General features: G+C 39.5%; 2 protein-coding genes across 4 annotated transcripts in view; both read right to left on the reverse strand.

The window, feature by feature from the left end:
* The window catches only part of LOC142334109 (odorant receptor 23a-like), an 82,810-nt gene that overhangs the window by 26,515 nt on the left and 43,140 nt on the right, over nt 1–13,155 (reverse strand). The window lies entirely within an intron of this gene.
* LOC142333610 (uncharacterized) lies at nt 6,470–7,294 on the reverse strand. Its single transcript, XM_075380932.1, has one exon. The coding sequence runs from the start codon at nt 7,292–7,294 to the stop codon at nt 6,470–6,472; it is 825 nt and encodes a 274-aa protein (XP_075237047.1).

The following is a 13,155-nucleotide window of genomic DNA, read 5'->3' on the forward strand; positions in this document are numbered from 1 at the left end:
AAAGAATAACCCTAAAAAGATTTTTTTTCGTAAGACACAATTAACGTCAAATATGAAGAATTTAAATTCGGCGTATGAATGGAACGGCTAAGAAAAAATATAGTTAAGAAATAGGTCGAACAAAATGAAATCACCCTATCGTCTAACACAAAACATTCACAACAAAATATCGTTATGTACAGGTGCTTCATTTTAATCGCCTCTGGCGGTTTTCTCGTAGAATACGCACGATAAAGAAAATGACCTAAACAAAAGTTACTCAGAATGGAGGAGAACACATCATGCTGACCTAGACCATTATTTCAAGGCTAACGTTATTTTTTCAAACGGAATGACCTATTTTTGACCCCGCCGATGAAAACAGCAGAAAATTTTACGCCGGAATATGTAGTCACCTTTTCTGTTTCATACTTCCTATTTGCTTACCGATACATTCACACTTACACTGCAACTACGTCAGGGCGGTGTCGGCCTGTCAGGCTATTTGCCTACTGTACACATACACCGGATAAACGTAAAATAACAATTAAAATATTACAAACGAGTTCGATTATATTTTAATAAAATAAAATAAGAAAAATATAGAATACAATGAAACGTGCGGTAGTGAAAGCGCAGTACTTATTTTACCGATGAACTTAACGTGGTCAAAGTCCACGATTCAAGGGTTCAAGGGCTTCATTAATTTTTTTTTTTTTTTTTTTTTTTTTTTTTCGGTTGTTTGTGGGCGAAAAACGCTTGGGCGTTATCATCGCCCGGTAGGTATTATTAAAAGGGTAATATAACTCCGAAATAATAAGCTCTACAAGGTGCAAATGTAATATTAATCGTATAATAAAAATTTACAAAACAAGCCAAGAAGGCAAAATAAACCCCAAAACTAATATCACAGACAAAGTTGACAAAACATTAAAGATAAAATAATAGAATAAAGAAAGTATAAAAACTTACCTAACTCTGATGGGTTGTGCAAAAATCCCCACCCCAGATAGTAAAATTAAACTAAAAAATCAAATCGAAAATAAAGGTTAAAATTATTAAAAAACCCTCCTTACAGAAATACATATATAAGTATATTAAATCTTTTTCAGTAACCCAGTACTCTGCAAAAAGAGAAAGATTCGCTCCAAAACCCTGCCATCATTACCCAAGACTTCACGAATGCTGCTGGGCATATTAAACTGACGACGCAATGCCGCATAACATACGCAGTCCACGAGAATGTGGTGCACATTCATGCGGCAGTTGCATCGTGTGCACAGGGGTGGGTCTCCTCCCGACATTAGATATTCGTGTGTGATCCTCGTATGCCCCAACCGTAACCGGCAGAGGACCGCTTCCTCACGACGAGAGTTCATGCTAGAGGAGCCCCACGGCAACACTGAGTCTTTAATCCGCCGAAGTTTACCATCGACGACAGCCGTCCAGCCACTTTGCCACCTTGCTCGCAGTGATTGTTTAATATGATTAATAAAATCAAAGGTAGTAGCTCGGGTGGTGAAAGGAGGCTGAATACACGCATCTTTCGCAGCAGAATCCGCCCTTTCATTACCGAGAATCCCAACGTGGCTAGGGATCCAGCAAAAACCTACCCCCTTGTTTCGTTTTTCTAACTCAGCGATTTTATCATAAATGCCAACGACGACAGGATGTCCGGAATATAGGTTTTCCAACGCCTGGAGAGCACTGTACGAGTCACTGCAAATAAGAATGTTCCTATATTTAGGGCCGACGATACTTAGAGCCCTATCCACAGCGAGTAGTTCCGCGGTGAACACACTCGTAACACCGGGTAGGCCAAACATATAAGTCTGTTCATTGAAAACAAAAGCACAACCAACGTTCCCGTCATGCTTCGATCCATCACTGTATACCACCACGTCTGGGTTCGACTTGGTGAGGAGGAACTGGAACAACTGCCAGTAAACAATAGGTGGCGTTGAGTGTTTATCATACGTTGTAAGATCAAACGTAAAATTTACATGGTTTATTCATGTAAATTGGCTTCATGTAAATTCATGGCTTCATTAATAACAACGTTCCAAGTACGAGTGGATAATCATATAATGCTCGTCGGATCTTTTGTAACAATGTAATAAAAAGCCGACGCAGTAATGTTATCGGTTTTTCTTGTTACGTTGTACGTACGTTCTGAGTATCTTTTTAATTTCACTGAAATAAATTTTATTTAGATTTCAAAAAGACGGACCCTTTCGTACATTTAGTATCCATAACAAATAATGACGGGAGATTACGAAGGAGGCGCTTACAGCTGTTCGGAAGAAGAAGGCGACCACGAGGAATACAAAGCCGAGACCGCTTCGGGTACTATTCTTACCGGTAGTCGTGTACGGCGTTGAGATCTGGACCGTCGGGATAGAAGACCGGAGGAGAATCGATGCGTTTGAAATGCGGGCCTTTAGAAGAATGTTCCGCTTCGCGTGTACGGAAAAGAGGACGAACAGCTCGATTATAAACGAGCCGGGTATACGGAAGAGGTTTTGAGAGGGCTCGATGGACATTAAAAATTTTAAGATTTCTGTGCCCAAGACGAAGTTTATGCTTCTTAAGGGTGCAGACAAATTATCGTACGGTCGTAACCCCCGCATTAAGTACAAAGACTGTGTAATCAGCCGAGTTCGAGTTCATAAGTACCTAGGTGTTTTGTTTGATGAGAAGTTTCTGTTTAGCAACCGCATTAGGCAAGTAGCGGTGAACGCCGTCTCTGGATTACGGGCTGTCGGGCCGTCATTTGTACATGGTGTACCGAGGTGTCTTCGAAAGTATGATCTCTTACGCGGCGTCCGTTTGGGCGCATAGGTTAGATAGAAATCGGGTACTTATTCAAAATTTAAGGAGTGCCCAGCACAGAGCCTTAATTGTATGTACTGGTGTTTTTACGAGCCTACCACTGTATTGGGAAAGGCTCACCAAACCGATTTAGTGGTGAAAGTTTGGGCGGCCATGTTGAAATTGCGAAAAGGCAGGGAGGCCTAGGTATTTGGGATGCGGTTTCGAGCCGGGCCTGTACCGGTGCGGAACGGTGAGCTCAATGCACCGTTCTAAATTTCGAAAAGTTGCCAATCTCCCGTCTGCGGAGGAGGCTGTAGAGCCTCGTGATGGAAGCATAGCGGCAAGAATGGCACGCCACGACTAAGGGAAGATCCTTGTATAAGTTTATACAGGATTTGGGGGGATGGTTTGCCTCTTCTTCGTTTTTAAGGGCAATGGGAACCCGACTGCTCTCCAATTTAAACCGATAAATTTGTGTAAATTTAAACCGACATTCGTTTCGGTTCCGCCTGGCAGCTGATGAGCTGTGCGTCTGCGGAGAGGTCCAGTCGAACGAACGCATGATGTTCGACTGCCCGGCTCTTGGGAGGGCCAGACCTCAGGCCACCCTGGAACTTAGAGGTCAAGGGGAAAATCGGTCGCTCGCAAACGGCGAGTCAATGTGACGAGAGCCGCATTATCGGACCGTGTGGGAGTTCCTTGATGCGGTCGATTTGTTCAACCGACATCAGTAGTTTGCCTAACGGAAAAGACTCCTATTTAATATTGGCGGACAGGTACTTGCTGGCATTCAGCGACGTAGGCGACAGCGAATTGCTGTCTTGAGGACATAGATTTAATTTATTGAATGTCATATACGATTTAGTAGTAGACGGGGTGCCCCTACCCATTTTAGTGATATATGACAACTGAGCGGTGGGGCGAACAAGCGGGTGGTGTTTGATACCGCGCTTATTCCGCTCGTGCTTTTAGGTTAGCTCTGTGAGCTGGTTAGGACACTGGTCGCTAAAGTGTTTCGAGGCTCAGTAGCCGTTTGTGGCACAGACATTCGGTCTTATGCTTTAGAGAGACCGAATCGGTTGGTGGCGGGAGAAATGCCAAGTAAACCAAATACGGAAATGGTTGTCCACAATACTCTTCCGGCGCATCCTCCGCCTTTTTGGCCATACATTTCGAAGGCCCGGCGAAAATCTTGAGAAGCTAGACGTACAGGGAAAAATCGAGGATAGCAGGTCACGCGGAAGACCGCCAAAAAGCTGGCTGGACGGAATTGAAGAGACGACTGGAGAAACGCTAGGCGCGTCGATTAGAACGGCAGAGGACCGTGTGGTATGGCGGAAAATCGTCGGCGGGATACGAATCGGGTCACCGGATCTCGGGGCACGAGAGGGGATATCGCTGATGACTGATAATAAGGTTAATATTTTTGTTTTTTTATTAAGCGCGATACCCGTTAAACATTAGAATTATATGTCCAAAACATACGATAACCTTTTTTAATTATCCAATTATCTGAATTTTCGATTACCCGGTTTCGGCCTCGCAAAGTTCAGTCAGAATGATCGACGTTCCAGTGTATTATGTCAAAAGGATAGTTGAATGTCAGCCGGAGCGCGTTATGTTACTTCACTAGTACGCTTCAAATTTTGTGCCAGAAACTACACCGACGCCGACAGCAACTCGTTTTGTTCGCGTTCACAAGTACCATCTTATTCTCTACGTTTCTATCGTTCTGTTTCTTTCCGTATACAATGAAAACATACTCTCTTTCTCTCTGCTCTGTTTCGCTTTCGGGAGGAGGGGAACGCCTACACCCTCTCCCACCGAAGCTCCATCACAGCGTTCTCGGCACACCCGTTCCCATTCTAACAGCGAATATCTCAGGCGATCGGGACTCGATTCCAAAAAGCCTATCTTGGCGAAGCAAGCGCCCAAGCGGGACCCTAGCCACCCGGGTTGCTATTCTATCTTTACATCCGTAACGGTATCCGGTCCCCTCGGCCACCCTCCGCAGGAATAAGAATCTCAGGAAGCTACTAACTCCACCGTCGAGATTAGCTAGTAAATGGCGTGCCGGTAATTCCCACCGTTAATTCGGTTGTATGCTATTAGTAGAGGAAACCACAGCATCGTCCGAGTCGATTCGCAACTCGTATTCTACTAAAACCCTTAACGGCGATCGGCGAGCGTTCTTACTGCTGAAAACAGTAGCGACATGCTTGGAACGCCCTAGTTCGACCATACTAGCGTTTTTCATAAATCACCCTTAATTTTAAAAGGGGGACCTTTCATCTAGAAAATATGTTGTAAACTTCATGCACGGGGTATAAACGGTGCAGCGGATGTAAACAGTTTGCATCCGCTGTACTGTTTATTTGTAGCGATGCAAAGAGTGTCAGATTAAAGATTAAAAAATTAATTAATTAAAACAAAACTAAATATCGAGTGAGGAAAGGGTTCTTCGTATTCTCCCGGTAGATGGTTTTACGAGCGTAATTTTGGTAATATTAAATATTTATCGACGCTCGAGTGCTTTTGAAAGGTAAGATATATCGGTGAGTATTTTTTTAAAGGTTAGGATTATATTAGTTTATAGTTGCGTCTTGAAAAATCTAATGAGAGTAAAGAAGAAATACATTTTTAAATATTATTCAAAAAAAGGGAAGATTACGACTCGACCGCTAAAAAAACTGTGATGTTTACGGGCGTGATGAGGAAGCAGTACGTGTGGTACAAACCGGTTTCAAGGGATTTTAATCTGGAAAATTTGATGATGATACACCTCGCTCTGGTCGGCCGTCGACCGAAAAAGATGATGAAATTATCGAAAGATTTGATCAAAACCGGCATATTAGCTGTCGTTATATCGATAACTGACTAAAGATCGATCACTAAACCGTTTAATGAAGGCCGGATAAAAAATAAACTCGACGTACTGGTGCTACACGATTTAACGTGAGAAATCTAAAGCTCGAATTTTCATCTGCGAAACGTTGCTAAAAAGAAACGAAATCGAACAGTTTTTGAAACGGCTCTTTACGAGCCGTAAAAAACCGATCGTGTACGGCAATAATGAAAAAAAGGATCGCGGACGAAGCGAGATGCAGCTCCGCAGACGGTGGCGAGAGCAGTATCGGCATAAAGAAAAGTAACGACTGACTAATGCTGAGTGTTTGGCGGCATCGTTCACTACGCGCTGCTGCCGCCCCGTCAAACGATCGTTTCTAACCTCAACAAATGGAAAGTTTACAAGCTATCGGAATCGACCGATAGGGACGGTGTCGTCCTCTTTCACCACGAAACGCCAGATCCTGTAGATCCTTCGTTGACCGATCGAAAATTAAGAGAGCTTGGCCGGAAAATCTTTGTCCGTCCACCGTCTGGTCCGACCTGGCATCTGTTACTGTCTCTACAGAATTAACTAGATCGAAAAAATCGGCGTCAAAAGTGGCCTGTGAAAATCATTTACTGCAGTCGGTCGTTCGGAAAACACAGAAGTTCTACAGTTACGGGGTTATGATTTGCAGCCGAAAATGGGAGAAGCGGTTGATAAAAACTTCACGTATTCGGTTTTATAAATTTTATTTGAAATGTGAAAAACCTCTTTTTACTTTCGCATTAAAATACGAAGAAACCTTTGCCCGACCCTCATGCGTATAACGATTAACGGTTCATCTCACCTTATCAGAGATATATGATGGTAAATAATTTCTTTTACGCTTAATTTCGTCAATTTTACGTCGATATCCGTATTAATTTTTCCTTTATGTCGTTTATCGTAAATATTTTCTAACGATTTACCGAGTATATCGAATTCGCCGCATAATATATTTAAAAAGCCGACGCTTACAGTTATACTGGATAGATTTACGATCGCTTCTATTACGTAGATAGCCGACTCTAAACCGAACGCGACATAATAATACTCGTGCAAATCGTACGGTAGTATTATAGAAAAAAATAACGTTTTCGTTTCGGATGACGGTATATAAAATTTTGACGCTAACGTATGACTTACGTGGACCGAGCATACTACAGTCGTCACAAATTTTGTTAAGTTTATACTCCCGTCTTCGCTCGATTTTTTAATACGGGTTTCTTTATTCAAGGCGCGTTTTTCAAAATTGTTAAATCTCGTTTCGATAGCCGTCATCATTCGATTGATCGTTTTTAAATTATAAATTAATATTAAATACGCGTTAAACGAATGAATCAATAGAATTTCGTACAGTAACGTTTCTGTACTGGTCGTAAAATCTTTACGCGTATCGTATATGCTCGCCGTTATCGCCAGTATACCTATCGTCATTATTGCGCAATACGGTATCACTTGTATTAGATTCAAGTTTCTGTTATTTTCGGATATCCATAAACCGTTGATTCTCATCGTCATCTTAACGATCTTTATATATAATTCGTACGGATATTCTACGTCATCGTCCTTTCTCAATCCGAAACAACGCAATAACATTTTAAACATTCTTCTTTCCTGTAAATTCATTATTACGATTTTTATTTAAATAACTCCTAATAAATCTCTCTCGTATACTAAATATATCACGAAACCCGGTTTAAAATCAAATAATGATAACCGTAGACACAAACGGGCGGAGCGAGTGACTCTGATTTACTTGCGGAATTAAATATTTTCTTTAAATAAATTTTTATTCGTTTTATTTTAACGTTCGTTTTCGCTACTGTTTAAAATTTAATCGTAAAGGCTTCTTTACTTACATCGTTCGCGTAACCTATACGAGTTTGATAGGTTATAAAAGTCGAATTGAAAAATCATCGCAGAAATTTCAAATATGTTGTTCTTTTTTCCTACGGCTAGTCCGACAACTATCTGGCACATCGACATAGTTGCCTGATATTTCTCTGCGTTCTGATGTTTACGTCCAGCTTTCGGCAGCGAAGAACGCGTTCCCCATCTGTTATTGACTCGGCTTCACGAAAGAGGGCGCACACTTCGGAGGTGTATATCTTCGTTCTGTTGAGATGAGTGGCAAAGCGCGTCTCGTGTTGAGGCGAAAACGGGCGACCGCCGGTCTTCTGGGTTTCTCGGCACGTGTCTACAGCTTTCGTCTCTTCAGCTTTCGTCGCCGATACCGCTTTCAATTATTAGTGCGCTGTGCACTTTCGTTGCTTTCTTGACGATGGATTTTGCTATATTACGGTAGGGACATTTCGGGTCGATGAAGATTACTTCCGCTTTTCGCCGTATCGTCCGCCGCTTCGTTTCCGACTCTAAAAATTCCAACGCGGAGGGAATCCGCTATAGTACGATATTTTTACTCGGCTTCTGTAACGTTCCTGTCGGATATGCCCGTAACGGACGATCGTACGTCTTTACTGGTTTTGTTAATTTAATTTTCTCTTTTTGTTAATTTTAACGGGTTTTAATTTTGTTATTATAAGTTGTGAAGGAAGAGACGGCCTGGATAGCCGCCTGGGAGTCCGTCAAAACGACAACATTGACGAAATCGTGTTAGCAGTTCAGTGCTGCCAGGAGAGCACGAGATATAGCTTCGGTTTTCGCATCGAAAGTCGTTTTATTTCTGCGTTCAGGGAAATAATGTAAAGAGGTAATTTATATATTATTATTATATATACATCGAATATATCAAATATAATAGATTTATGCCGATTATTTCAAAAACGATAATATAACTCTGGAACCGATATACGTAGAAGTATCGGAATCGAATCGCGTTAACTTCTGAACATTTTGGAACACGGATGCAAAATTTCAAAAAATTTGGTCTAATCGTTTCAGAGGATCTTTCAAATAAAGTTTTGCAAAAGGTCGGCCGGAGAAGACCCTGATTTCATCGCGCTCCGCTCAGCGAGTTTATTAAATGTTGCATTTTAATCGTATATTGCTCCATAATATCTTTTCACGATAATCTTACGGTATCGCAAACGATTCACAGGTATCGCAAACGATGCTCATTTTAAAAAGAATACAAAATCCGTTTAAGTATTTTATCTTTTCATCTATTTTTACGTTATAGATTTATATAGTAACTTATATAGATCTGTGGATTTTAAAAGGTATGAACACGTAAACTCGACACGTCTGAACGAAGGGTGGAATACTTCCCGGGGTTGTCCTCGACAGATTTTTATTTGAAATACCGCATAGAGATTTTAAAAGTCGAAGCCTTTATGTTGTAATATTTAAAGTACAGTTATTGCGAAATCGATAAAAATATTCAGTAAAATGACTCGGATCTGATTTGACCCCCTGGATCGGATGCGAGATAAGTTTTCCAGCTGTTGATTTTTTCTATTTATAATAGTGCGTAGTTTGTTGAAAAGGGTCAAATCAGACCGGTTTTTTAATTGACGTTTCGATTTCTTTCGCGATTGTACGTTATTAAGTCATTAATATTTAAAAATGCTATGACGTATTGAATTTTGGCAAAGCCGTCATACGCATATCTTTGCCCTGTATTTCTTTTTATCTACGGGATAGCGTGTTTTCTGATTCGCATATATAATGTGTTGCTCAGAATGAAACGTTTATTCATTTATTTACTGGTAACCGGTCCTTTTTGTATATCAGATTATTTAACTGACGTAGCGTTAAAAAACATCGGTAAAGAAATATATTTTGTATACGAGAAAGAAAAAACATTATTTTTAAATTTTTTCATAAATTTAAGCGATACAGTAAAGTGTTTGTAATCCAAACGTTAAAAAACAAATTGTTCCGTTTAGAGACCTACACTGATAATCACCAGAAAGACGAAAGAGTAAATTTGGAAAATTTATTTTTTGCATATAAAAAAAGATTTCTTCTTTTTCTGCGTGTTATTTTTTATTTTTTGTTTTCCTACCTACCTCTCTCATCTAAAATATAATATTGTATCTAGGAGGTCCATCAAAAAGTCAGAATCAGTTTAAGGATGAAAAATTGAATCGGCGTTGGAAAATACGAATCGAAGATAATTTATCGACGCTTCCAGATCGGGCGAATTCAGATTTCAGTCCTCTAATCAACGACTCTAACGCTAAACCGCGTTCTCCGACATCGCGGTACTGTATCGTATTCCGTGGCGCCGTACACAAAACCTCCTTGAAGAAAATCAACGATTCTGTATTAGTTTACAATTTTTTTGTAAAAATTTCTGAACTTTTCAACCGTAAAATTTTTCCGTTTTAGAACCGCAACAACATAACAGTGTTCGCCGGTTAATTTTGTTTTGTTTGTTCATTTAGCGATTTATTCGTATCGTTCTGTATTTTTACGAGTTTAGACATCGTTTTCGATCGGTTTAATAAAAATATCCTTTTCCGATTGCGAATCAAAGTAGAGTCTGAAAACGATAACGTATCGATTCGGTCCGGTTTTAGCAAAAAGCTTCCGTGCAATAATATAGTCGCGTGAATTTAACTCCTTAAATTTCTAAATTTCAGTCCTGAAACTAGAAAGTGAAATGAAAGTGAAAAATTACTAAATAACCCGTCTTAATTCGTTTAGAAAAATACGCGGTTTTTTGTCTGTCTGTTTGGATTATCTACACTCTACTGTACGTTTTTAGTTTCTTTTTAAAAAATTATTTTGAGACATATACACGCTGTCTTTTTACGGAGTAGTTAATCGCTACCGCCGCGATGTATTTACACAATTATTTAACGGAAAATATACTAGATATATTGTAACAAAACTGTTTCGAACTGCAGTAACGTGTTGCGACAAGTAAATTTACTACTGCGAACGCGTTTTTATATTAATTGTCTTATAATCGGAAATGTTCGTGTCGGTTTAATATTTTTTTCAAGTCGATCGTTAATTCCGGACATTTAAATTTTACTTCGATAATAGTCATCGACGTATCGGTTAATTAAACTCGATAATTATTGCTTGTCGTATAATTATGAATATCACGAACTTTATTCTTCTCTTTTTAACTTTATTAATCGCTACTAACATTATTACTAAGTAATTTAACGAGCCGACCGGAAAGTAACGACCGAGTTATTCGACTGCGACGAATGTACGCTTAAGATTTTGTATTCCCCGTAACAATCCTTTAAATATGTTTTCAAAGATATTATTGGAAAACGTATTAAAAACCTCTGATTCAACTCGTACCCTAAAATCGATTTCTAGAGTTCGAAACAAATAACGCAAGGCGTGAAGGAGTAGATGAATATAATTGCTACGCAGAAACCTCAAAACGATTTTTTTTCATTACAAACAAAAAAAAATTAAATACATCGGCTCGGTTTCGACTTAGATTTTTCTCTATTTAAAATATCAGTACGTGAGGGATATCATCGCCTTTAACGTTTTTTTACAAGCTTAGAGAAACAGCACGGATCAGATCGGCTATTAATGACGACTTACACGCCGTTCGGAAAGTTTTTCATCTAACAAAGAAAACGTACATTTAGACTCGCGACTTGCAACTTTTTTAATACGTCGTAAAATGCGACGGGCGTATAGAAGAGCTTTAAAGCGTAAGTCGTGGAGTATTACAGTATTAAGACTACAACCCGAGAGGTATTGCTGCGGCGAAAGAGCGCCACCTTTTCGGCCGGATGCGCGCGTGTAGCCTGAATAACACCCTTTAGCGGTGAAGTTTTAATTTGACGGTGATAATTCTACCTTTTTCCTAGCGGTCTACGAATATCGTACGACGAGAATCCCGATCGACTGTACCCGTGAATTTTCCTACAGACGGAACCGTTCTCTTTTCGGCGCGTTTTCCTCAGCTCTCTGATGCGTAACGATTACTTTTTATTGTTGTATTGCGTTTTATTTGCTGTAATAAAACGTCTCGAAAAGCGTTCATTCGAATGCGTTTTCGGTCGATGCGGCATCCGTCGACCAAAAAAATGTTAATTAAGTCGAAGGAATAGCGGTTTTCATAATTATTTAATTCGTAATATTCGCATTTACAGAACTGTTGACGGTTAAATGGAAATTAAAATACCGCACTCGAAATCGATGCGTTTCCTGTCTTCCGGCGAAGGGAACGCTAATCCGGCACGCCGTGTCGTTTTATTAAAGGTACTGCTGTAGAAAAAACTGTTTATATTTAACGTAAACGTAGATGAATATCTTTCTTTTCTTTACTTTTTCAGTGTAGCCTCCGGAACCACCGTAAGTTATTACTTCAGAGGATGATATGTACGAATGAAGTGCAGTCTTGTACAGTCGCCGGTCGACCGTTCCTTAGACGTGTGGTAATTGACGGTATCCACGATCTAGTATTCAGAAGCCTCTATTCAGAAATCTTGACAAAGAAATAGAAAAGCACGACTACCGTCTTATCGTTACGATTAATAAAAATAATTTCTTTATTTCGTTGAAACGGTATACGATGAATTTACCGTAAACAAATATAAATTAGCGATTAGCAACTTTTTCGGACGACGATTTTCTTTATTGTAAAAATAACTATCTTTTTTCTAACCGACTTCAAAAAGGAGGTGGTTATCGTTCGACTGCATTTTTTAAATTTACGTTAAGCATATCTTCGACTTCAGTCAACCGATTTTGATAATTTTTTTTAACTGAAAGAGTATACTTTCGGAACGGTCCCGTATAGATTTGAACAAAATCTGATGATAATCTTAGGAAAGATCTACTCGCAATAATGAAAACTATAAATCGGGCAGATTACATAATTTCACCGTTTCTGTCGGAGCTTTCTCATCATGTGGTCTGTCTACTAAATTATTTGGGTCCAAATCACGCCTGCTCTTATTATATAATGTAATAAACATATTAAATATACACATACATATATATAAGTACTATATACCAATAAAAATTGTGAATTAAAATAATTTACAGAACGTAAAAATAAAAACCGACTTCAACAAAAAGTAGTACTAAAAGGCACAAAAAATAATAATTTTTTTATTTATTAATAAAAGTAAAAGTATTTATAATAAATAAATATTTTTGAAGTCGGTGCCAGCCATAACTTAAACAAAAATAAAAACTTATGATGTATGTTATTCAAATCCAAACAATGCAAAATCGGTAATAGAAGTTTTACTACGATAAAATGCTATAATGTAAGAATACTTTATAGATGCTTAGGTACCTTATATTGTCCCCAATTATATCTGCCTTATAATCGTCAGACACTCTCTCTTATATGCTCTTCTTCTCTCCCTCTGGCCCCGTACTGTAAACTTGCAATTTGCATAACCGGTAGCGATTTTCTGCAAGGAGAGTGTTCTACGTTTACGTCGTCGGGTCTGTACAACGATCGGTGGCGGTTAGTCGACCTGCGTTGCTGCCAGCAAACAAAATTAAGCGGGCCACTGTTAAGGTGATCTCACTGAAACCTGGTCCGGGGGCTTCGTCGGTAGCGACGGAGCTAACCCTAAAAAAGG

Source organism: Lycorma delicatula, chromosome 13, assembly GCF_047948215.1.
Source record: "Lycorma delicatula isolate Av1 chromosome 13, ASM4794821v1, whole genome shotgun sequence".
Taxonomy (NCBI): Eukaryota; Metazoa; Arthropoda; class Insecta; order Hemiptera; family Fulgoridae; genus Lycorma; species Lycorma delicatula.

Bases quoted from the DNA above. Each gene is read 5' to 3' on its own strand.
- LOC142333610 (XM_075380932.1), bottom strand. From the start codon at position 7,294: ATGAATTTACAGGAAAGAAGAATGTTTAAAATGTTATTGCGTTGTTTC.